This window comes from Lissotriton helveticus, chromosome 8 (genome assembly GCF_964261635.1).
Source record: "Lissotriton helveticus chromosome 8, aLisHel1.1, whole genome shotgun sequence".
In the NCBI taxonomy this organism is placed as follows: domain Eukaryota; kingdom Metazoa; phylum Chordata; class Amphibia; order Caudata; family Salamandridae; genus Lissotriton; species Lissotriton helveticus.
Window position 1 is genome coordinate 248,303,477 of NC_136069.1, and position 22,334 is coordinate 248,325,810.

A 22,334-nucleotide genomic window follows, 5' to 3' on the forward strand; every position below is an offset into this window, starting at 1 on the left:
AAAAACATTTAAACAACGAAGAGACTGTGGCAATTTCTTTTGAATTATCCAATAGATTTATTGAAATTGACAGCACCAATAATGAAATATTCTTGTCAGTAGCGGTCTGTTGTGCGAATAGTTCCAAGGCAGCAGAACGCGCTGAAATCTAGATGGCACGAATGTGATGTCTAGTAAGTTGCCGCCCAGCAAATAACGGCGTGGGGCGCCGCGGGGGTGAGTGAGTCCAGTAGGCACCACAGCTATTCTTACCGGCATTGCAGAATTACTGCTGGGGACAATGCCTGTGCTGTAGCAGGGTCACAGCAGAAACAAAAAGGATTCTGTTGAAGATGTTGTTGGTTTTCAATTTGAAAACAGTTCTGGTGTCAACTGCTATGCTAATGTAGTGGTTAATGTTTTGTTTTCTCTAGAAAATGTAAAAGAGGGGGAGGCAGTCCAAAGTTCCGTTAAAAGGGCAAAGGAAAGGATCGGTGGTTTGAACTATCAGTCAAAAAGGGGAGGGGGTGCAATAATTTTTCCTACCGGGTCACACTGTGCTTTCACCGGAAGTGAGGTCTGCAGGATTCTAGTAATTCAAAGTGAGGCTGGCGCCAGCATGGGAGCGCCGACGTCCCGCGGATACAGTTTCGTCACTCCACGGGCGATCATGGCAGTCATTCCCCATCGGGGGTCGGAGACTCCCGCGGCTCCTCTAGAATCTTCAAGGTCGTGGAGGACTACGGTGGTGGAGTCAACCAGTGACCGGGCCATTTCTTTATGCTGGGCCCGCTCTTGCCAGGTCGACCGCCATTTTGAGAGTTCGGCAGCTACCGGCGATCGCGGGGTCACATGAGTGGACGGGCTCCACCCTGCCGGGCGAGACGTTGCAGCATGGCCACAGTGGAAGAACCCTTTTCCGGGCGCCTGGAGCGCTGAGGGTGCAGCTGGGAAGCCTCCACCTGGGGAGGCGGGAGAGGCCTGTTCGCACCGTCTCTCCCTCCCAGTGCACCCCACGGCGTCTCGCTTGAGATTTGTTATGGCCGGACCAGGCGATGAGGACGAGGGGGGGGGGGGTCGGAGGCATGTGCAAGACATCCCCCCCCAGTGTTGTCGCAGCCATTATTCAAGAAAGAAGAAGTGTCCCGTCCGTCTTCGGGCCGGGCTTCCGGTAGATGTCGGCCGGACGCCCCTGGCTCTGGCCCCATGAACGGGTTTCTTGGTTTATCGGCTGCAGCCGGATCCCGTCGGCCTCGGCCCCCCGACCGTTGGTGGCCGGACCGGAAGAGCATGTGGCGGGACTACCTGCAACTCTCAAGGGCCACCGCGGCCGGACTGGGAGAGAGAGGGGAGGGTCGAGGAGACATTCCCCCCCCCTGCAACTGTTCAGCGTTGTAAAGGCAATCCCCTGGCCGGGTCCCGCTGGCCTCGGCCTCTCCTCCGGCTACACCCTACGTTAGGATCTCCTGGCCGAGGCGTGGCAGCAGGACCTGCCTTATATGGGCTGCTCCCGGCTGGGCGTAGCCGGAACCCTGCCCCACCTTGGAAGTTTCCAGAGTGGGGGCGGATGTTCTACTGACTTGCATTTTCCCTAGTCTATCGATTTTTTTGGCGTGGCAGGCGGTGGGACAGCGAGGGGTGATTTGGTTTCTCTTACTGTTTTTCTGGTCTCTCACCACTGGCATATTTTAACGTTTTCTTGTTTCTAGGACATTAATAGGTTTTATCATTACGTTATGTTATCGTTTCTTTGTTCGTTGTTTAATAAAAGTTCATGTTCATCAGTGGCCTACTGATTTTCGTTTTCCTATTCTTTTCTTTCCAGGTTGTTTCATGCTAAAGTTTCTGTTAACAGGATACAGTGATCACTTCGTTATTATTGCATATGTCCTTTTCACTAGGGGTGCTCTCTGGTCGGGCCAGATGAGGTATCTCTAGTAAATGGTCCGGGTGAAACAGGTGCATCAATCAGTGGGGAGTAGATAGGCATGACAGATTACAACGGGGGAGAAAGGTCCGCATTACGTACCCTTTCACTACTTGCAAAGATTTTCCTACGTTTATTTGCAAACAGGGAATACCTCCAAAAAGAACTAATTCCCAAACAGTCAATGTTCGGACAATCAATCAATCAATGAGGAATGAAATAGGTACGACGTGTTAAAGGCTTGCGTTACCTACCCTTCACTATCTGCAAAGGGAGAGAGAATATTCCTATTCTTCCTCGTTTGCAGGCAGAGAAGATCCTTAAGAGAATTAACTTCGAACAATTCAATGCTCGATTCAAACAATCAACAAGGGGTACTGTGAACACAAATGAACGCCGCTTATGTACATACGCATTGCTATTTTCAACAGGTTGTTCCTAATGTTTCTATTTTAGCGAGGTCAAAAAGAGATCCCATTAGTGGCCTACTGATTTTGCTCGATTCCTTTTGTTTTTTTACACGATTTTTCGCTATCTGCAAAGACTAAACAGAGTATTGCGACTCTGTGCTTGTTTGTAAATAGAGAATGAACCAAAGAGAACAATCAATCAAATGGAGAGAGAAGCAGGCACGACGGATTACAAAGGGGGCAAAGGGCTGCGTTAACTACCCTTCACTATCTGCAAAGAGAGAGTACTCCTAATAGAAATGAGGGGTGGGGGGCAGCATTCAAAGCAGATCAGTGTGCATAAACACGAAAATGTTTTTACTTACCACGTACTTGACATTCGACAGCTTATGATATTTGCTATTAAAAAACCATTGAAATTCACTGAAAAAACCATAGGTTATAGACCATATATAGTTAGGAATTAGCATTTACAAAACCTTGAAAATTCACTGAAAAAACCATAGGTTATACACCATATATAGTTAGGAATTAGCATTTAAAAAACCTTATTTTACTCACACAAAACCATTGAAATTCCATATATAGTTAGTTGCACTAACTATATATCGCGCACCCGCAATCCACTGCTGATCATGTCACATATTACATCATTCATGACATGGTCAGTGACATCACTGATGACATCACTGATGACATCTCAAATGACATCACTGATGAGATCACTGATGACATCTCATTTGACATCAATGACCACATCACTGATGATATCATTCATGTGACAATACAATGCATCTCCTCACGTTTTAATATAACCTCTGTTTCACCCAGTGTTAAATACAGAGTATAATTTTTGAAACCATTGACACACCAATACTAGTTACTACATACGTACTCACTGATTCCTACGTCTACACACACATTCACTCATTCACCCATACAATCATTCATACATACAATCACTCATCTTTACAACACTATCATATGCACTCATACACCTATACAGACACTTACACTCTGTCACTCATCCATGGAGTTACTCACACACCTAGTCAGTCCTGTAAAGAATCAATCACACTTCCATTTTCTTGTCTATACAGTTAAACATAGAGCACCTTACATTTTCAAACATATACTAACACATACTTACTTTCTTATACAATCATTGATACAAGTACACATTGATCTGCACAGAGTCACACACCTCCCAGCCAGCCACACACACACTCAGTCTCCTATACAAATACTTGGACAATCAATCAATAACCCATATAGTTAATCATATAGCTACTGATCAACACATGCAGCAGTTTACAGAACAACAGACATAATGATGCACAAATTAAGACAGTTTAGTCACTAACCCATGCACTCAGTGAGACACATTTAATCACTCACTCATACATTCAGTCATGCACCTACTAAATCCTTCATCCAGACACTTATACATCTACTCATTCTTCAATATGTAAAACATATTTAAACTTTACAGAAACACACAGTCACTGGATGATGTCATCAGTGATCTCATCAATGATGTCATTTGAGATGTCATCAGTGATGTCATCAGTGATGTCACTGACCATGTCATGAATGATGTAATATGTGACATGATCAGCAGTGGATTGCGGGTGCGCGATATATAGTTAGTGCAACTAACTATATATGGAATTTCAATGGTTTTGTGTGAGTAAAATAAGGTTTTTTAAATGCTAATTCCTAACTATATATGGTGTATAACCTATGGTTTTTTCAGTGAATATATATATATACCAAATAACTTCCACATATATATATATATATATATGTTAAAAAACAATATTTTTGTCTTCAATATTAGTGGGTATCAAGAGCGTGTACAGAGTTCCCCACGGGGGTTGGAGTAAATTAAATAAGGGGATGTGTGTGGGTTCTCTCTCTAGAAAGGATTGAAACGTGCAGCAGGGAATAAGGTAAACCCTTAACGGAATTGAGGATGCCTCACACAATTAGAAGGCTGGACGACTGTTGTCATCCTACCTAATTATTGTATTGTGTCATCATTGGCCTCCTGCTCCAGCGACAGGCTGGCGGCGCAATGCCTGCCGGGTAGCACGAAGTGCTACTCTTTTAGCGGAGTTCTTTTATTCCTGGCCAATGGATGCATGCGTGTGAGGGACCTAAGAAGTGCAGTAGTGAGCGTGAATGTAGGATCAAAATAGGTCAGTAGAGTCCATTAGGAAAACTTTAATGATATGGCTCACTGCCTAGTTAAAATTGGTAAAGGGAGGGGTACCGAAGCACAAGGAGTAAGGTACATTGGCCTCGTTCGACCCTCGCCTATGGTGCGGTCAACATGTTTCTTGCCGTAAAGGCAATTTTTCAGGACCTATGGATGCTCATCGACTAGCGTGAAATTTCAGACCAAATTGAAAGAAATCTCGTATACAACCTGTATGTCAGGGCAGGAAGAAATCCTGCGTGAGTTCCCGCCCTAGGAGTTGGAAGAAAATTGGACACAATCAGTCCTGGGTACATTAAGTGGGAACTTTGCATGTGGAATCATACTGTAAAAAGTCAATATGGTTCAAGGTGTATACATACACATAGTGGTGACGTGGAGTAGAGAGAGAGAGAGTGATTAGGGAAGGGGGTGTGTACAATAGTTGAACAATGAAACGAATACATTAGTTCGATATACAACAGTTTTTACACTCCATGCTATGTCACTCATTCGTGTATTCTAGCTTAGGGGTAGTGTAATCGTGAAATGAAATCAGAGGGAACAGAGCCATGTGCACTTCGCTGGGAAGAGTAATAACGGGGTCACCGAGGTGATACACTTTCAAGAAAACCTTACCCACGATCCCTGGTGGACGGGCCTCACAGACTGTCCTTGGGGGGCCTGAGCAGTGAGGAATTTCCTAAATGGAAAGGTGGGAAAGGTATGTTTTGTATTCATGGTTGGTGTGAACCCTGAGGTTTCAAGCAGTTGTTTATTTTCAGAACCTGACAAAAGCTCCGAGCTTTTGTCACGTTCTGAAAATAAACAACTGCTTGAAACCCAAGAAGTGTGCCGCGATACTTTCTTTCGTGTGGAATATACATATATATATATATATATATATATATATATATATATATATATATATATATATATATATATATATATATATATATACCAAATAACTTCCACATATATATATATATGTTAAAAAACAATATTTTTGTCTTCAATATTAGTGCACAAGAATATTTTTCTCAATATTTATATTTTAAGTATAGGAAAACAATATTTTTGTGCTCAATATTTTTCACACAATATTTATAATCCACAATATATTTTTATTTAATTTAATTTGTGGAGTTTTGTATTGCACGAACAAGACCCAAAATAGGTTATCAGAGCGCTTCACAGTAATGAGTAAACAAAATCAAGACGGTTTAGTAGGGTCCTAATAGATAGAGATTAGGCATATATGAAAAATTGATAAAAAAACATGCTAAGTAGACATAGGTATTTAAGTTCGGTGCATTAGGACAAGTTTAAGTACAAACAAATCATATTTGGCAAGGCAGTTCTCACAAGGTATCATAGAGATGAGTTTGGAATAGGGGAATAGGTAAGATGTAAGCAGGGATGTAATTGAAGGTAGAACTTCCTCAGGAAACAGATTTAGTGATCGAAGAAGTGGGGAGAGTCACTCTAAGAGAGGGGAAAGTCGAAAAGATATCTGTTGAAGATTAATGAGCCAAGGTGGGTGAGGAATGCTGAGGATTTTAATGGAGAAATTTGTTCATCAGAAAGGTTTTAGCTTCCATTTTGAAAATTGTCATTGAAGAGAGTCTTCTGATTCTTTGGGAGAGAGAGTTCAGATTCTCAGTGCAGCTCTGGAGAATGATCTTTCATATGTTTTTTCTTGCTGAAGCATGAACGTTTTAGGAGCAGATTGTCGGAGCTCCTAGTGAGTCTGTTTCCTCCTGATATCCTAAGTGTCTATGCATGGTATTGGGGTTTTTTGTAGTGTAGGGCTTCATGTGTGATGCAGGCCGTCTTTAGATGTATTCTCGCTTCGTAGGGCAGCCATTTGAGTTCCTTCAGGTGTGATGAGATGTGATCACATTTTCTAGAACCTGTTAAGAGTCTTGCAGCTGTGTGTAGGCAAGCTTTTAAAGGAGCTATTGAGTTCTTGCGAAGACCCGATAATGTTGTAAATCTGTATTCCAGCCTCGAGATGACTGATGCCTGTCCTGCAGTTTTGAGGTCCAGATTCTCGATGAATGCTTTCATTTTTCTGAGCTAGCTGAAGTAAAAGTGGGCATTTTTAGCTAGCATGTTGATGTGTGTTTACATAGTTAGGTTCTTGTCCAGTGTGATTTCAAGTGATTGGGTGGAATCCACTAGGATCGGGGTATAGTTTAGAGCAGTGATCATCTTGATCCAATCCTTTATCACAGAACAGTTTTTTTGGGGGGAAATTAGAAAGAATTTTGGGGCATATAGCAAGGGCAATATCACCGCTTTACCTGCACTTGCGCTTTACCTGCACTTGTGCTTTACCTGCTAAAGCAGCAATATTTGTATTGCCCTATCAGCAAGCTGTCGCTAACAGCTGTTAGCAACAGCTTTCTGGCGAAAGCGACCATTTTGGGGGCCGCTTTGCATGTCAGCGATAATTATCGCTAATGACATGCAAAGTAGGCGTACCCGACTAAAAGACTACGGAAACAGCTAACCGGGGTTATCCAGGTATTTTTGCACCTGCTAAAATCCTGACTTAGCCATTATTCTCAATGGGAGGTGGATTCTAAGACTGAATCCTCCCCTGCCTATTAGCAAGATTTACGTTAGCGATAAAAGTTTTATCGCTGTTTTACTTGTGTTTTTGGTGGATTTTGCCGCTATCGCTGGATCTTTTATCGCATTAGAGAAAAACGTTGCTAATAACGCGCTATCTCCGCGATAAGATCTAGTGATAAACAGCAATAAAATATTATGCGCTAAGCGCAAATCGCGATATTTATTGCACGCCCTTGCTAGGTGATGCACCGTTACATCGCAACTTTTACAACGGGAGTCTTTTACAACTGAACTTTTACAACGCAGGATCCATTACATCGGATGCCATTACAACGCATGGCATTACATAGCAGATGCTATTACAACGCATGGCATTACATCGTAAGTATAGGTAAGTATTTAATTTTTTTTAATTTTATTAATATTAATTATAATTAAATATATTTATTTATGTTTTTTAATATTATTAATTTATTATTTATTATATTAATTAAAGTAATTTTTAAAATAAGTACAGGTGTACAGGGGTGTTTTTAGGTTTCAGGGTAGGGTTTGGGTTTTGGGGTACAGGGGTGTTTTTAGGTTTCAGGGTAGGGTTTGGGTTTTGGGGTACAGGGGTGTTTTTAGGTTTCAGGGCAGGGTTTGGGTTTTGGGGTACAGGGGTGTTTTTAGGTTTCAGGGTAGGGTTTGGGTTTTGGGGTACAGGGGTGTTTTTAGGTTTCAGGGTAGGGTTTGGGTTTTGGGGTACAGGGGTGTTTTTAGGTTTCAGGGTAGGGTTTGGGTTTTGGGGTACAGGGGTGTTTTTAGGTTTCAGGGCAGGGTTTGGGTTTTGGGGTACAGGGGTGTTTTTAGGTTTCAGGGCAGGGTTTGGGTTTTGGGGTACAGGGGTGTTTTTAGGTTTCAGGGCAGGGTTTGGGTGTTGGGGTACAGGGGTGTTTTTAGGTTTCAGGGTAGGGTTTGGGTGTTGGGGTACAGGGGTGTTTTTAGGTTTCAGGGTAGGGTTTGGGTTTTGGGGTACAGGGGTGTTTTTTGGTTTCAGGGTAGGGTTTGGGTTTTGGGGTACAGGGGTGTTTTTAGGTTTCAGGGCAGGGTTTGGGTTTTGGGGTACAGGGGTGTTTTTAGGTTTCAGGGCAGGGTTTGGGTTTTGGGGTACAGGGGTGTTTTTAGGTTAAATTAAATTAATTATATTATATTAATTACATTTCTTAATTAAAATAATTAAATTAAATAAACTATTTTAATTAATTTAATTTAATTACAATTAAAAAATATTTAAATTAAATTAATTTCATTATATTAATTAAATAAAATTAATTACAATTTTTATTAAAATTAATTTAAATAAATAGATTTACATTTATTAAATAAATTTAATTACTATTTTAAAATGTATTTTAATTCAATTAATTAAATTAAATTAATTAAATTAACTTAATTACATTTTTTATACTTACCTATACTTACGATGTAATGCCATGCGTTGTAATAGCATCTGCTATGTAATGCCATGCGTTGTAATGGCATCCGATGTAATGGATCCTGCGTTGTAAAAATTCCGATGTAACGGAATGCGTTGTAAAAAACCGCGATGTAGTGACACCAATCCCCTTGCTAATATGCTCCTCAGTATTTTGCGAGTTTAGCTTAAGGTAGTTGGTGGTTGGCCAGTGGATGGTCTTTTCAATAGCTTGATTCATTAACTTTATCTCTTCAAGGGATGTACAACTTTGTATCATCTGTGCACATATAGAAGGGGATATTTGCCTGCTGTAATAAATCAGTTAGGGGTTTTTCATAGAGGTTGAATAGCTCAGGGGATAAAGTAGAGCCTTGTGGTACTCCTAATAAATTAGGAGAAGGAGGAGATAGAGTTTTGTTCACCATAAACTTTTGCATCCTGTTTTCCAAGAAGCATTTTAACCATTGAAGAACTGTGCCCGATAGCCCCATCATTTTTTCTAGCCTCTCCAGTATATTGCCGTGGATAACATTATCGAAGGCGGACAAGAGGTCGAGCAGCACTAGCACTAGCAGACAAGTTTCATTCTGGTCGAGAGAGAGTAGGGTATTGTCTACAATATAATATGTAGAATTGCCGTTTTGGGGCTGTGCCCAGGTCTGAATCCTGATTGGCTAGTAAGGTCAAATTTGTGATGTGTTGGTTTAATTGTTGTTGAACACATTTTTAAAAAACCTTGGTTTGCATGGGAATGTTGGTCATTGGTCAGAAGTTATTGGAGTCGGAGGGGTTTTCAGAAGGCTTTTTTAAGATTGGGGTGACTTGACCAGTTTTTAGGAAATACGGGATGGAGCCTTGCGAGAGCGATGCATTGATGATTTTGGTCCGGAGTGGGGTGATGATGTGGTAGATAGGAGATAACGCAAGAGTGTCCAAGGATACAACTAGGATACAAATGGAGCAGGAAAAACGGAAAAGGCCCCTCTTGGGTCACTATAGAAAACCCTCACTTACCAACCTGGTTGGTGACATGCTTCATTATCGGGCTCCACTGAAGAGGCCAAGTGCCTCTCCAGTGTGCTACAATGCCAGGATTGCTGCGGAGCGGGTTTTTGTGAAGATAGACGTGTAGTGAGTAATTAGGAGGTGGTAGTGATGGTCAAAAAATGTCTACAGTGTTTCAAAAAAAAGTTTATTACTTGATCACTGGGACATACTTAAAATCATGTAGGAAAAAGGTCCAAATAAATTGTTTGGTTATTTCCAGTAAGTTAAGAATCAGTCAACCTGTTTCTGCCTTGAAACGGTGTAAATTTACCAGGCATTCATCAGGACAAAGATGTACTAAACCCTGGCGGTATGAGCACCCTAAGGCCCACCCTAACCTAGGGACGTGAAAGTAAACATCGCGTGTAAAAAGTGCAAGGAGAAGTAGTGAGCTCCTCCTGAGGTTCTTCCAAATAAGAGACCTCACAGTGAGTGAAAAAATGCACTTTGATGGTGCCTGGCTTTGAGGGCGGTGTGCCAATTACGCCACCACCCACCTCCCGAGATCCATGGTGTGTTTCTGATTCACCATCAAAGTGCATTTTTTCACTCACTGTGAGGTTAGGGTGGGCCTTAGGGTGCTCATACCGCCAGGGTTTAGTACACCTTTGTCCTGATGAATGCCTGGTAAATTTACACCGTTTCAAGGCAGAAACATGTTGACTAATTCTTAACTTACTGGAAATAACCAAACAATTTATTTGGACCTTTTTCCTACATGATTTTAAGTATGTCCCAGTGATCAAGTAATAAACTTTTTTTTTTTAAACACTGTAGACATTTTTTAACCATCACTACCACCTCCTAATTACTCACTACACGTCTATCTTCACAAAAACCCGCTCCGCAGTAATCCTGGCGTTGTAGCACACTGGAGAGGCACTTGGCCTCTTCAGTGGAGCCCGATGATGAAGCATGTCACCAACCTGGTTGGTGAGGGAGGGCTTTCTATAGTGACCCAAGAGGGGCCTTTTCCTTTTTTCCTGCTCCATTTGTATCCTAGTTGTATCCTTGGACACTCTTGCTTTATTTAAACAAATATAACCGGGGACTACGAGTGTTTCCAGACTCTCCCTACCTCTCCTTTTGTTTTCCTGTAGATAGGAGATAGGCATTTAGATGGGAGAGGGTCATTGAAGTGGTTATGGGTTTGATAGTCGATATGGTTTTGTTATGTTAAAATTGTTTATATAGCGCAACGTACACCGGGTAGGTTTCTTGGCACTTGAGGGGCAGAGCGCTACAGGAAGGGGTGAGTTAGTTGGAATAGGCAGACGAGAATAGCCAAGTTTTAAGCTGTTTCCTGAATTGAAGATGATTATCGATGAGTTGTATAAAAAGAGGGAGAGAGTTCCAAAATTGGGGAGCCAACGTTGAGAATCGCAGCCCGCCATGTTTGTATTGTTTGAATCTTGGAATGCTCAAAAGATGTTGGCCGGATGACTGGAGGATGTGGGAGGGATTATATCTCCTGATCTTATTAGATATGAACTCCGGACCGGTGTCCTGCAGTGCTTTGTGTACGATGCAGCCTAATTTGAATGCACTGCGTTGGCTCACAGGGAGCCAATTGAGTTGTTGCAGCAGGGGTTTGACATGATGGCTGGTGGAAAGTAGAAAAATAAGCCTAGCCGCGTGATTCTGTATCAATTGCAGGCGTTGCACTTGGTAGGCTGGGATACCGGCGTAAAGTGAGTTTGCGTAATCAAGTCTGGAAATGATTAACGCCTGGACCACCAAGATGGATGCTTCCTTTGAGAGAAATCTTTTTATCTTATTTATTTTCCTTAACATAAAGAAGCAAACAGAAACCACTGAGTTGATTTGTGGATACATAGATAAGTCCTTACTTATCGTTATCCGCAATCTCTTCGCCGTTGCTGCAGGAACAGGCGGAGATCCCAGGGAGGTGGGCCAAAAGTTGGAGTTCCAGGGGTTGGTGTTGCCGCCTGTCAGGATCAACTCAGTTTTCTTTGGGTTTAATTTGAGCTGGTTCAAGTTCATCCAGTTGCTGATGTAGGTCATAGTATCACACAAGTTGGTTTCTGATGAACTGGTGGGATGAAGGTTGAAGATTAATTGCAGATCGTCTGCATAATTAAACACCAAAACATTCATCTCCCTCAGAGCAGTGATCAGAGGTTGCATGTAAAGATTGAAAAGGAGGGGGGATAAGGAGGAACCCTGTGGAACTCCACAGGGGAGTCTGCCTTTCATCGAGCAGTAATGGCCCAGACAGACGGATTGAAACCTGTCTGACAAGAACGACTGAAGCCAGTTCAGTGCTCGGCCCTCAACACCAGTACTGCGGACACGGTCGACCAGGGTGTTATGGTCGACCGTGTCAAATGCGGCCGACAGGTCAAGAAGAATTAGAGCCTAAGCGATATTTTGATCTGCTCCTTTACGAAGTTCATCCATGACCGACAGAATGACCGTTTCGGTCGAATGAGCAGGTCGAAAGCCGGCCTGGTTGGTGTCTGGGTGAGAGGATGCTTCAACAAAGGAGCTCAGGCATCCTGCTACATGAGACTCCAAGATCTTGCTAAGATATGGTAGGAGGGAAATTGGACGGTAATTACTAATTACCTGAGGGTTTGCGCCAGGTTTATTCAGAATAGCAAGAATTTCTGCAACTTTAAAGGACTTTGGGACCGAGCCACTGCTAAGTGAAGAGTTGAGAAGGGAAATAGGGGGTTCCTGGCAGGCTGTGAAAGCTTCACGCAAAATGTGGGGGGACCGCTGTCGAGGGGAGAGCCTGACTTGACTTTGATCATTAGTTCAGAAAAGGAGTCCAAGGTGATAGGAGAAAATTGATTGAGAGCCACAGGGTTTGGCAGGTCGAAAAGAGTGTAATGGGAAAATTGGGTTGAGGGATGCTCGCTTTTATTGCAGTCATTTTTTCAAATAAATTGTGATTTAATGAGTCACAGAGCTGCTGAGATTGCTCAGGCTGTGCAAACACTCTAGCCGATCCTGTGAGTTCCTCTACAATTGAGAAGATCTCTTTTGATTTATTTGCTGAGTTCGTTATTTTTACGTAGATGTACTCAGTTTTGCATGAGAGAATAGAAGATTTATATTCTCTAAGGAGAAGTAGGTACGTTAGTTTAAGAGCAGCATTGTAGTGTCTTCTCCATTTCCGTTCGGCTTGTCGGAGTTTTAATTTGGTTTCTTTCAGCTCTGGGGAAAACCACTTTTGGGCATCATGAGGTCTCCGTGATTTGATATTTTTTAGGGGGCGACTATATTGCATGCATTCTCTAAGCCATAAGGTGAGGTTTATAGATTGGCTGGAGGTTGAGCAATCTTGAGTCTGGGGCGCTGTGTTGGCTAATATAGTATGAAATTTCTTAATGTTTGCTTGATTCCAGTTCCTGGCTTTCATACTGCCAGGCTTGGAAGTGACAACTGCGGTGGCACCCGAAATCGTAAATGTGATCAAATAGTGGTCGGACCACACGCAGGGAAGGATTGTTATGCGTGAGATAACTAGGTTCTGAGTCCACACTTGATCTAAGATGTGTCCCTTGTTACGCGTGGCTGTATGTATGTGCTGAGTGCAGTTTAGGCTGGCCAGAGTTTCCGTAAATTCCCGAGATGTAGAGTCTTCCTTGCTGTCCTCCGGCCAATAATTGAAATCGCTGACTATCAAGACCCTAGTGTGGTTAATCACAAGTAGCGCAGTCAGATCCCCAAATACTTGGGGAAATGAGGGCATGGATTGGGGTGGGCGGTACACGACCATGCATACTAAAGAAAACTGGTATGATTCCAGTTTTATTGTTAGAATTTCTGTGTGCGGAACTTGAGTGGTACTCAGTTAGGTGAACTGATACTTTTTATTGATGATTGCCGCGACCCCCCCTCCCATTTTGCCCGTGTCTGTATCCACCTGCAGGATGTAATAAGGATCAGGGATGGCCACTAAGATATCCGGAATGGATTCAGGGGTCAACCACGTTTCTGTCAAAAATAAAATGTCTGGTCTGTTTATGTCCAGTAAGGAGAATAGCTCTAACTGGTGTTTACACAGGGAGCGAGTGTTAAGGTAATAAATTAACAATTCGCTACTCTTGTGCATGGCGGAGGGTGATTTAATACCAGTTTTAACATAAGTGTGGGGGTGGGCCGGCTCAGTGGTTTGAGACAAGGATTGACCTGTATGGGTCTGTGAAGGACCAGCAGCCAATAGTTTGTGTTGCTCCAAGGTGCGCCTGAGGGTATTATCTATCTTGTAGTCACCTTAGAGGTATTCTAGTTGACCTGTAGAGTAAATTTGTACACGGGCATAGTCGCGGGCCCCTAGCCCCGGACAGCCGTGGACGGGCCCAGATGGGCTCGCCTTTGGCATGCCGCCGGCACGCCCACTGCGCGCCTCCGCTGCGCGATGGCCAGCACATCCGGTTATATGGGGGAGAGACAGCAAATACTAGACCGTTCTCTCGCAACCCACCGGAAGTGAGGAAAAGGTAGAGAAGTCAGGGAAAGCAAGACCCTCCCTCCAGAACAATCGAGCAAGCTCGCGGTGGACCGGGGAGGTGGAAGGAGGAATCCCGAAAGCGGGAAAAAGTGAGTCCCAATAGTGCAATGACACAAATTAAAGTGGCAGGTAACACTGGATACCAGTTAAAATTTCTAGCTAGCAGCGTTCAAGTTAAAAAGCAATTCGCCTTAAGTTTGCAGGTATATTTCAATTTAAAACGATAAAAATGCCGCTTCACAGAGGGTGCCTATCATCTGAGTAGCGCGCTTTGATAAGGTTTGGTAATATCATTAAAATCGTGAAGTTTGAAGGATGACCATAGGATGTTATTTTTGGGTGATGGCAGAGTAGGTTAGATTAGATCATCAGCTTCGGAATTGTTGGTGTAGCTGAGTTGTTTGTGGCCGTCAGAAGCTCATTCTGTAGTGAGTTGGCTTTGGCTGTGAAGAAGGAATAAAGTCTTCACTGCTTAGCTGCTATTTTAAAGTCAGGAATGCAGTTTTGGCCAGTTTGTGTGATTGTTGTTTTAACATTTCAAATAGTTCTTCGGTTGGTTTGTCAAGTACCCATTTAAAGAAGTCTTTTTTTTATTTTAGAATACATTTTTTATAGGAGTTTCTAGATTTTCTCAGCAGTTTGAGATGAAGGGAAGAGGGATGTTGTCTCCCTATCCGTTAAGTTAATCTCAGTTTGCATCTTTCTTCGTTAAGGGCTTCGTTGAACCACAGGTTTTTGTCTTTGTCCTGAATTCTTTTGAGTTTTGGTGGGGCTAGGTCATCATTTAGTTTGGTCATCGTGGAGTTGTAATGATCTGTGAGTTTATTGACAACGGACAAGTTATTGGGAGGAAGGAGTTCTTTCTCACAGTAGGTAGCTAGATTGTGAGAAGTTGGCCTGGTATATGCTGCTCACTAGTTCTAGTGATCACCTTGTACCATGCCAAGCAACCCTTATGGTGCAGGTTGTAAAGTCAACCTTATAGACAAGCTATCCTAGGGGTAGCATGGACTAAGCAGTCTTAGGCTAAACTCTGTAAAGGCATGTGAAGCAAGCTGTTTTACCATACACAATCCCTTGAATACCAAGTGAAAGGACACCACACAGATATATATTGAAAATATATATAGATTTATTTCTCAAAAGATACCCTATACTCTTTATGAGCACAGAAGCACAAGCGTTAAAACAAAACACAGTTTAAATACACAAAAGTTGCACGAATATGGATGAGCCCTAGGGGCCACCTTAACCATATACTAAAATAGTGGTATAAGAACCACTATGGGGAAAGTGAAGAGGCCTAGGGCCTGGGGAATCGCTGGAGCTGATCGGGACTAGCAGTGAAGAAGTCGGGAAAGGCCCGCGGGACTCGGGTGCAGTGCGGAAAGTGCACACAGTACCAATGCAATGTCAATGGTGCGTAAAAGTTACAAAGTTAGTTAAAAGGGAACCTTCCGAGGGACCTAGAAGGATGAAACTTTAGACACAGACCCTAGAGGTATGTACCAGTGTGGGAACACCGGCGGAGCTGAGTTACCTCACCCACAGGAAGCGGGTGCACAGGGTCGAAGTAGTGTCGGGTTTCGTCACGCAGGTCGATGGTGCTTGGAGCTGAAGATGCTGCAGGCGGCTCGATGTGAAGAGTTCCGGTGGATCCAAGGGTGGATCTGAAGAGGTGAAGACCTGAAAGCAGAGGGGACAATGTTCAAAGTCACTAGCCAGTGACTACCGTGGAACCAGAGTGGAACCAGGCGATGTCGGGTGCAAACAGGCGTCGAGGTGTAGCTTCTCTCTGCAGCCACGTGGACACGAGGGGTCGAAGACGTCCAGGAGTCGGTCACGAGCTGTCCCACGCAGGCTTCTCGCGGTTGGCGGTGTCGGCAACCGGATGGAAGCAAACAGGCCTTGGCTAATGCAAGCCACGCAGGAATCAAAAAAGGCTTGTCACTCGGACCAGCAAGGTCAGAGCGGGTACTCCCTTTTACAGGAGCAAGGGCAAATCTGGAGCAACCAGACCTGCAGTGAAGGTTGTAGGTTTCATCGCCAAGATGGCCGCTAGCCACGTGGCAAGTGGCCGGGATGGCGCATCGAGTGGCACGGTGCAAAAGGGCTCCACGCAGATCGTGGAGATGCTGGGGGGCTGATCTTTGGTGCAAGGGCTGCTCGAGGTTAGGGCTTCTCAAACCCCAAAGCACAGCATCGAGGGTGCCTCTGATGCTGCGCAGTCAGCGTTTCGGGGGTCTTCCAAGAGGTCCGGTCCCACGTCTCTCGATGCCTCCACGGGTCCCTTCTCTGCAGGGACTGTGGATCGGGCGGTGAGAAGTCTGGGAGTCTGGGTCTTGTCAGGCTCTGGGCTCGGGCTCCGGTAGGAGGCGGCGGCAAAGCAGACATCGAGTTGCTGGTTGGTGCCTGTGTTCACAGGGTGGTCACTCCTTGGCCACAAGGGAGATTCTCTTCCGTCTTCTGTGCAGCAGAATGTCGAAGTCCAGTCTTCTTCTGTATTTCAAGTTGATTCAGGATGATCTGAAGTCTCAGGACACAGCTCCCACTCTTATTCGAATCTGGGGGGCCGGATCACCTACTAGGTCCCTCCTCTGGGTGGAACCAGGAAGGGGAGTGGTTACACCCCCTTTCCTTTGTCCAGTTTCGCGCCAGGACTGGGGCAGGAAAGCCCCAGCACCGGTTTGAACTGGCCTATGCACGGGGACACCTTGTGTGCCCCAGGCATGTCTGATTCTATTCAGCCCTGTCCTACCCAATACACAAAATCCTGTCTGGGGTGGTGCTAGCACCTCCCAAGGCAGGAAACCCTTTGTCCAAGCTGCCCTCGCTGGAAGGACTCCCAGCAGCAGGAGGTCAGACTTGTGTCTGTGGTGGCAGCATCCATTTTGCGATGCTAAGGCTCTGTTTAACTTTAACCGGGGTTCAGGTTAGGTACATGTTGTGCCCCTCTAGAAGGGTGGAATGCTACCCCGTCGCCAGAACTGGCGAGGGGGTAGTATTCCAATTCGTATGACACCTTACTCGACATGTTTTGATAAAGCCAAACCTAAGATAGCATTTAACCGCGAGGATTATAATGCACTTAAGAGTATATGGTATGGCAGTATCATGAAACAGCTAAAGGACATGGTTCCGAAAGCTGCAGACAGGCTCAGCTCATGCCAGAGCACCATCTCACATATTTCCAAGCACTCTGCCTCCAGGATTGATGAGGCCTTCCATAGGAGTGGCTGATAGGAACATATGTGTCCATTTTAGGTTAGGTATAGGCATACTACACCTAAGTAAGGGATGGTTACACCGACTTACCCCAGCTGAGTGATCAGTCAGTTGTGTCAAATGTGGAGGCCAGGCCAGGGGTGGCACAATACATGCTGCAGCCCCTGGTAGGCCTTGGAAGCACCTATGCCCTGGGTACCTGGGTACACTGTTACAGGGGCCAATAAGGTGAACCAGTTCCAATGTCGTTATGCACCTAAAGTACATGGGTAACAATTTAGAGAGAGAACAGCAGGCTGTGGGTCTGATTAGCAGGCCCACAGCCGCATTAAGTCATAAACCAGTGAAGCAAAAAGCAAAAATTTGGGGTGAACATAGGATAGCAGACCCTACTCTCCTACACAACCCCCCCCCCAAACGCAGGGACATTAGACTAACCTTGACCAGTTGTGTCTTCATGTTCTAAGTGGAAGTACCTGGAGAGACCATCTGCATTACCATGGTCAGTCCCTGGGCGGTGCTCCACTGTAAAGTCCATCCCCTGTAGGGAAATGGACCACCTGAGCAGTTTGGGGTTTTCACCCTTCATCTGATTAAGCCATAAGAGGGGCTTATGGTCGGTCTGAATTTTGAATTGAGTGCCAAACAAGTATGGTCTCAACTTCTTCAGGGCCCACACCACAGCAAAGGCCTCCCTCTCAATGGCTGACCAACGTTTCTCTCTGGGGGTCAGCCTTCTGCTAATGAAAGCAATGGGCTGGTCTTGACCATCTTCATTAAGTTGTGAAAGCACAGCTCCCACTCCCAACTCAGAAGCATCTGCTTGGACAATAAACTCTCTTGAGTAGTCAGGACTCTTCAGGATAGGTGCAGAGCACATGGCCTTCTTCAGGTCATCAAATGCCTTTTGACAGTATTCTGTCCACTGAACCTTTTTGGGCATCTTCTTGGATGTCAGATCATTAAGAGGAGTCACAATGGACCCACAGTTCTTAACAAACTTCCTGTAGTACCCAGTCAGGCCCAAGAAAGCTCTGACCTGAGTCTGGGTAGTTGGAGGAGTCCAGTCCTTGATGGTCTGAATCTTACTCTCCAGGGGTTGAACTTGGCCTCCACCCACAAGGTGGCCCAAGTACACAACCTTACTCTGCCCTATCTGGCACTTGGTTGCCTTGATAGTGAGGCCTGCCTTTTGCAGAGCCTCTAGCACTTCCTTCAGGTGGACCAGGTGATCCTCCCAGGTGGAGCTAAAGACAGCAATATCGTCCAGATATGCTGCACAAAAGTCATCCAACCCAGTAAGGACTTGATTCACCAACCTTTGGAAGGTGGCAGGTGCATTTTTCAAACCAAAGGGCATTACCACAAACTGATAATGCCCACTGGGGGTAGAAAATGCTGTCTTGGCTTTAGACTCCTCAGCTAACCTGATTTGCCAGTAGCCAGCTGTCAAGTCAAATGTGCTCAAATACTTGGCAGAAGCCAATTTGTCTATGAGCTCATCTGCCCTTGGAATAGGGTGTGCATCTGTCCTAGTGACAGCATTGAGTCCTCTGTAATCCACACAGAACCTCATCTCTCTCTTCCCATCTTTGGTGTGAGGTTTGGGGACCAGAACCACTGGGCTAGCCCAGGGGCTCTCTGAAGGCTCAATGACACCTAATTCCAGCATCTTTTGTACCTCAGCCTTGATACAGTCTCTGACATGGTCAGGCTGCCTGTAAATTTTGTTCTTAACAGGAAGACTATCACCAGTGTCCACCACATGGGTACACCAGTTAGTCTGGCTGGGTGTCAGGGAGAACATATGTCGAAATGACTGCAAAACCTGTCTACAGTCATGTTGCTGATGTTCAGTGAGGCTGCCATCTAAGGCCCCACCATCAACTGAGCCATCCTCAGGGTTCTGAGTCAGCAGGTCTGGGAGAGGGTCACTCTCTTCCTCCTGCCCCTCATCTGTAGCCATGAGCAAGCCCATGTCTGCCCTGTCAACATATGCTTTCAGCCTGTTAACATGGAGCACCCTGTGGGGGCTCCTGGGAGTTCCAAGGTCCACCAAGTAGGTAACCTCTCCCTTTTTCTCAAGGATGGTATGGGGTCCAGACCATTTGTCTTGGAGTGCTGCTGGGGCGACTGGCTCCAACACCCATACCTTCTGTCCAGGCTGGTACTCAGTCAGGACAGCCTTTTGGTCATGCCAGGCTTTCTGTAATTCCTGGCTAGCCTCAAGGTTTTTGGATGCCTTCTCCATATACTCAGCCATCCTGGAGCGGAGACCAAGTACATAGTCCACTATGTCTTGCTTGGGCTTTTTGAGAGGTAACTCCCATCCTTCCCTCACCAGACATAGGGGTCCTCTTACAGGGTGCCCAAACAACAATTCAAAGGGGCTGAAGCCAACCCCCTTTTGTGGGACCTCTCTGTAAGCAAACAAAAGGCAGGGCAGAAGGATATCCCATCTTCGCCTGAGCTTCTCAGGTAATCCTTTGATCATGCCCTTTAGGGTCTTGTTGAATCTTTCAACAAGCCCATTGCACTGTGGATGGTAGGGAGTGGTGAACTTATAGTTGACACCACACTCCTTCCACATTGCTGTCAAGTATCCTGACATGAAGTTTGCACCTCTATCAGATACTACCTCCTTAGGAAACCCCACTCTGGAGAACACTCCAAGTAAGGCCCTGGCCACAACAGGAGCTGTTGTGGTCCTAAGTGGAATTGCCTCTGGGTACCTGGTGGCATGGTCCACCACCACCAGTATGAATCTGTGCCCAGATGCTGTAGGGGGATCCATTGGTCCAACAATGTCAATCCCTACCCTTTCAAAGGGCACCCCCACCACAGGTAGTGGTATCAGGGGGGCCTTTGTGGTACTACCTGCTTTGCCACTTGCTTGGCAGGTTACACAGGAGCGACAAAACTCCTTTGTATCTTCTGACATGTGAGGCCAGTGAAAGTGACAGACAAGTCTGTCCCATGTTTTGTTCTGGCCTAGGTGTCCTGCTAAGGGAATATCGTGTGCCAAGGTAAGAAGGAAGCCCCTAAATTGCAGAGGTATGATCAACCTCCTGGTGGCACCAGGCTTGGGGTCTCGACCCTCTGAATAAAGGAGCCCATCATCCCAATAGACCTTATGGGTACCTTGAGCATTCCCAGCAGCCTCAGCAGCAGCCTGCTGTCTGAGGGGTTCAAGAGAAGGACAGGATAACTTAGCCTGCCCCAAGTCTGCCCTAGAAGGTCCCCCTGTCCCCAGAAACTCAACCTGATCAGGTTCAAGCTCTATAGGGACAGTTCCTTCAGGGGTCTCAGAATCATCTTCCTGTGAAGGCTGATCCTCACTTGTAGGCATTTGGGAAGGCACAGCCTTTACCCTCCTGTTCCTTGTCTTGGGAGGTGCTTGGTCCATTGTTCCAGGATCCAAGACCTGCGGTTCAGAGAGGCACTTTTTGGCCTGTGACCTGGTCACAGCAAGGACATGTGATGATATCCCTAACATCTCTGCATGAGTCCTGTACTCAACTTCTGACCATAGAGAGTTCTCCAGGTCATTGCCCAACAAACATTCTACTGGGAGATCAGCACTAACCACAACTCTTTTTAGGTCAGTTACCCCTCCCCAGGAAAAGTTCACAACTGCCACACTATGTGTAGTAGTGACATTGCTGGCATTGGTCACCAGGTAATTGTCACCTGGTAGGTACTGTCCAGGGTCCACAAAGCTAGGCGTCACCATAGTGACACTGGCACATGTGTCCCTGTATGCTTGAGCCACTTTCTTGTTAATCAGAGGTGTCTGTCTGTACTTGCCCAGATTATTGGGACTGACAGTAGGGGAAAAATCAATCTCCCCATCACAAATCAGAACAGCCTGTGTGGGGACTCTCACTAGGTCAGAATCTCCCTCAGTTCCCAAGGTGATACCCACTACCCCCTTAGTCTGTGGACCAACACTGCTAACTGTACTAGTGGGTGCAGGTGCCTTAGGGGCTGCAGTGTTGGGGGCTCCACCCTTTTTACAATCACTTGTCCAGTGAGTGGTGTTTTTGAAAAAGCTACACCAGGGTTTTCTTTGACCTTCTTTCTTCTTCTTCTTGGAAGTTTGGGACCCACCCTCAGTATTAGTTTGGGGCCCTGTTGAAGACTTCTGGTCTTTAGCTTTCTGCTCCCCACCCTTCTGGTCTGTTTTCCTTTGGTCACCACCCTGGTTCTGGTTCTGGTTCTTTTGCTTAATTCTGGTTCTAACCCATTTGTCTGCCCTCTTTCCCAATTCTTGGGGAGAGGTTAGATCTGAGTCAACCAAATGTTGATGCAACTGCTGGTTCTGACAGTTATTTAAAATCTGTTCTCTCATAAGCAAATTGTACAATCCTTCATAGTCTGTAACCTTACTTCCCAGCAACCAGCCCTCCAGAGCCTTAGTGGCACATTCAACAAATTCAGACCAGTCCTGAGTCTGTGTCTTCTGGGTATCTCTGAACATTAACCTGTACTGTTCAGTGGTTAAGCCTAACCCATCAATCAGAGCACTCTTCAGGACTAGGTAGTTTCTAGAATCCCCATCACTAACTGTGAGGAGTCTGTCTCGGCCTCTACCTTCAAAGGAGAGCCACAAGATTGCTGCCCACTGCTCCTGAGGGACCTGCTGTACTTTGCAAGCTCTCTCAAGTGCAGTCATCCACTTGTGGATATCATCCCCAACTTTGTAGGGGGGCACAATCTTACTCAGGTTTCTATTGTCATAGGACCTGTCTTTATCCTTAGGGATAGTGCTGCCACCAGTGGATCCTAATCCACTCTCTCTAGGCTGCCTTGCTCTAGCAAGTTTCTCTTTGGCCAGGGCAACTTCTAACTCTTGCTTCTGGATCCTAAGTTCAGCCTCTCTCATTTTGGCCTCATGTTCCCTTCTCTGAGGGCTAGTCAACTCCCTTCTGGAGTTGCCATGAGAACCTCTAGAAACTTGGGAAGTATTGGATTCACCTGAGTGATTCCTCCTCCTCCTATTGTTGAAATTGGCATCAGCTGCG

The 22,334-nt window shown here is 45.3% G+C and overlaps 1 protein-coding gene across 3 annotated transcripts in view; it reads right to left on the reverse strand.

The window, feature by feature from the left end:
• The window catches only part of TRPC6 (transient receptor potential cation channel subfamily C member 6), a 453,173-nt gene that overhangs the window by 96,254 nt on the left and 334,585 nt on the right, over positions 1 to 22,334 (reverse strand). Inside the window, exon 9 of one of the 3 annotated variants that reach the window (XM_078655967.1) lies at positions 12,562 to 12,590. The exons of the other annotated variants lie outside the window; for them this stretch is intronic. Within the exon in view, the coding sequence (XP_078512093.1) occupies positions 12,562 to 12,590 (29 nt within the window). The remainder of the gene's footprint in view (positions 1 to 12,561; positions 12,591 to 22,334) is intronic. 3 annotated transcript variants of the gene reach the window in all.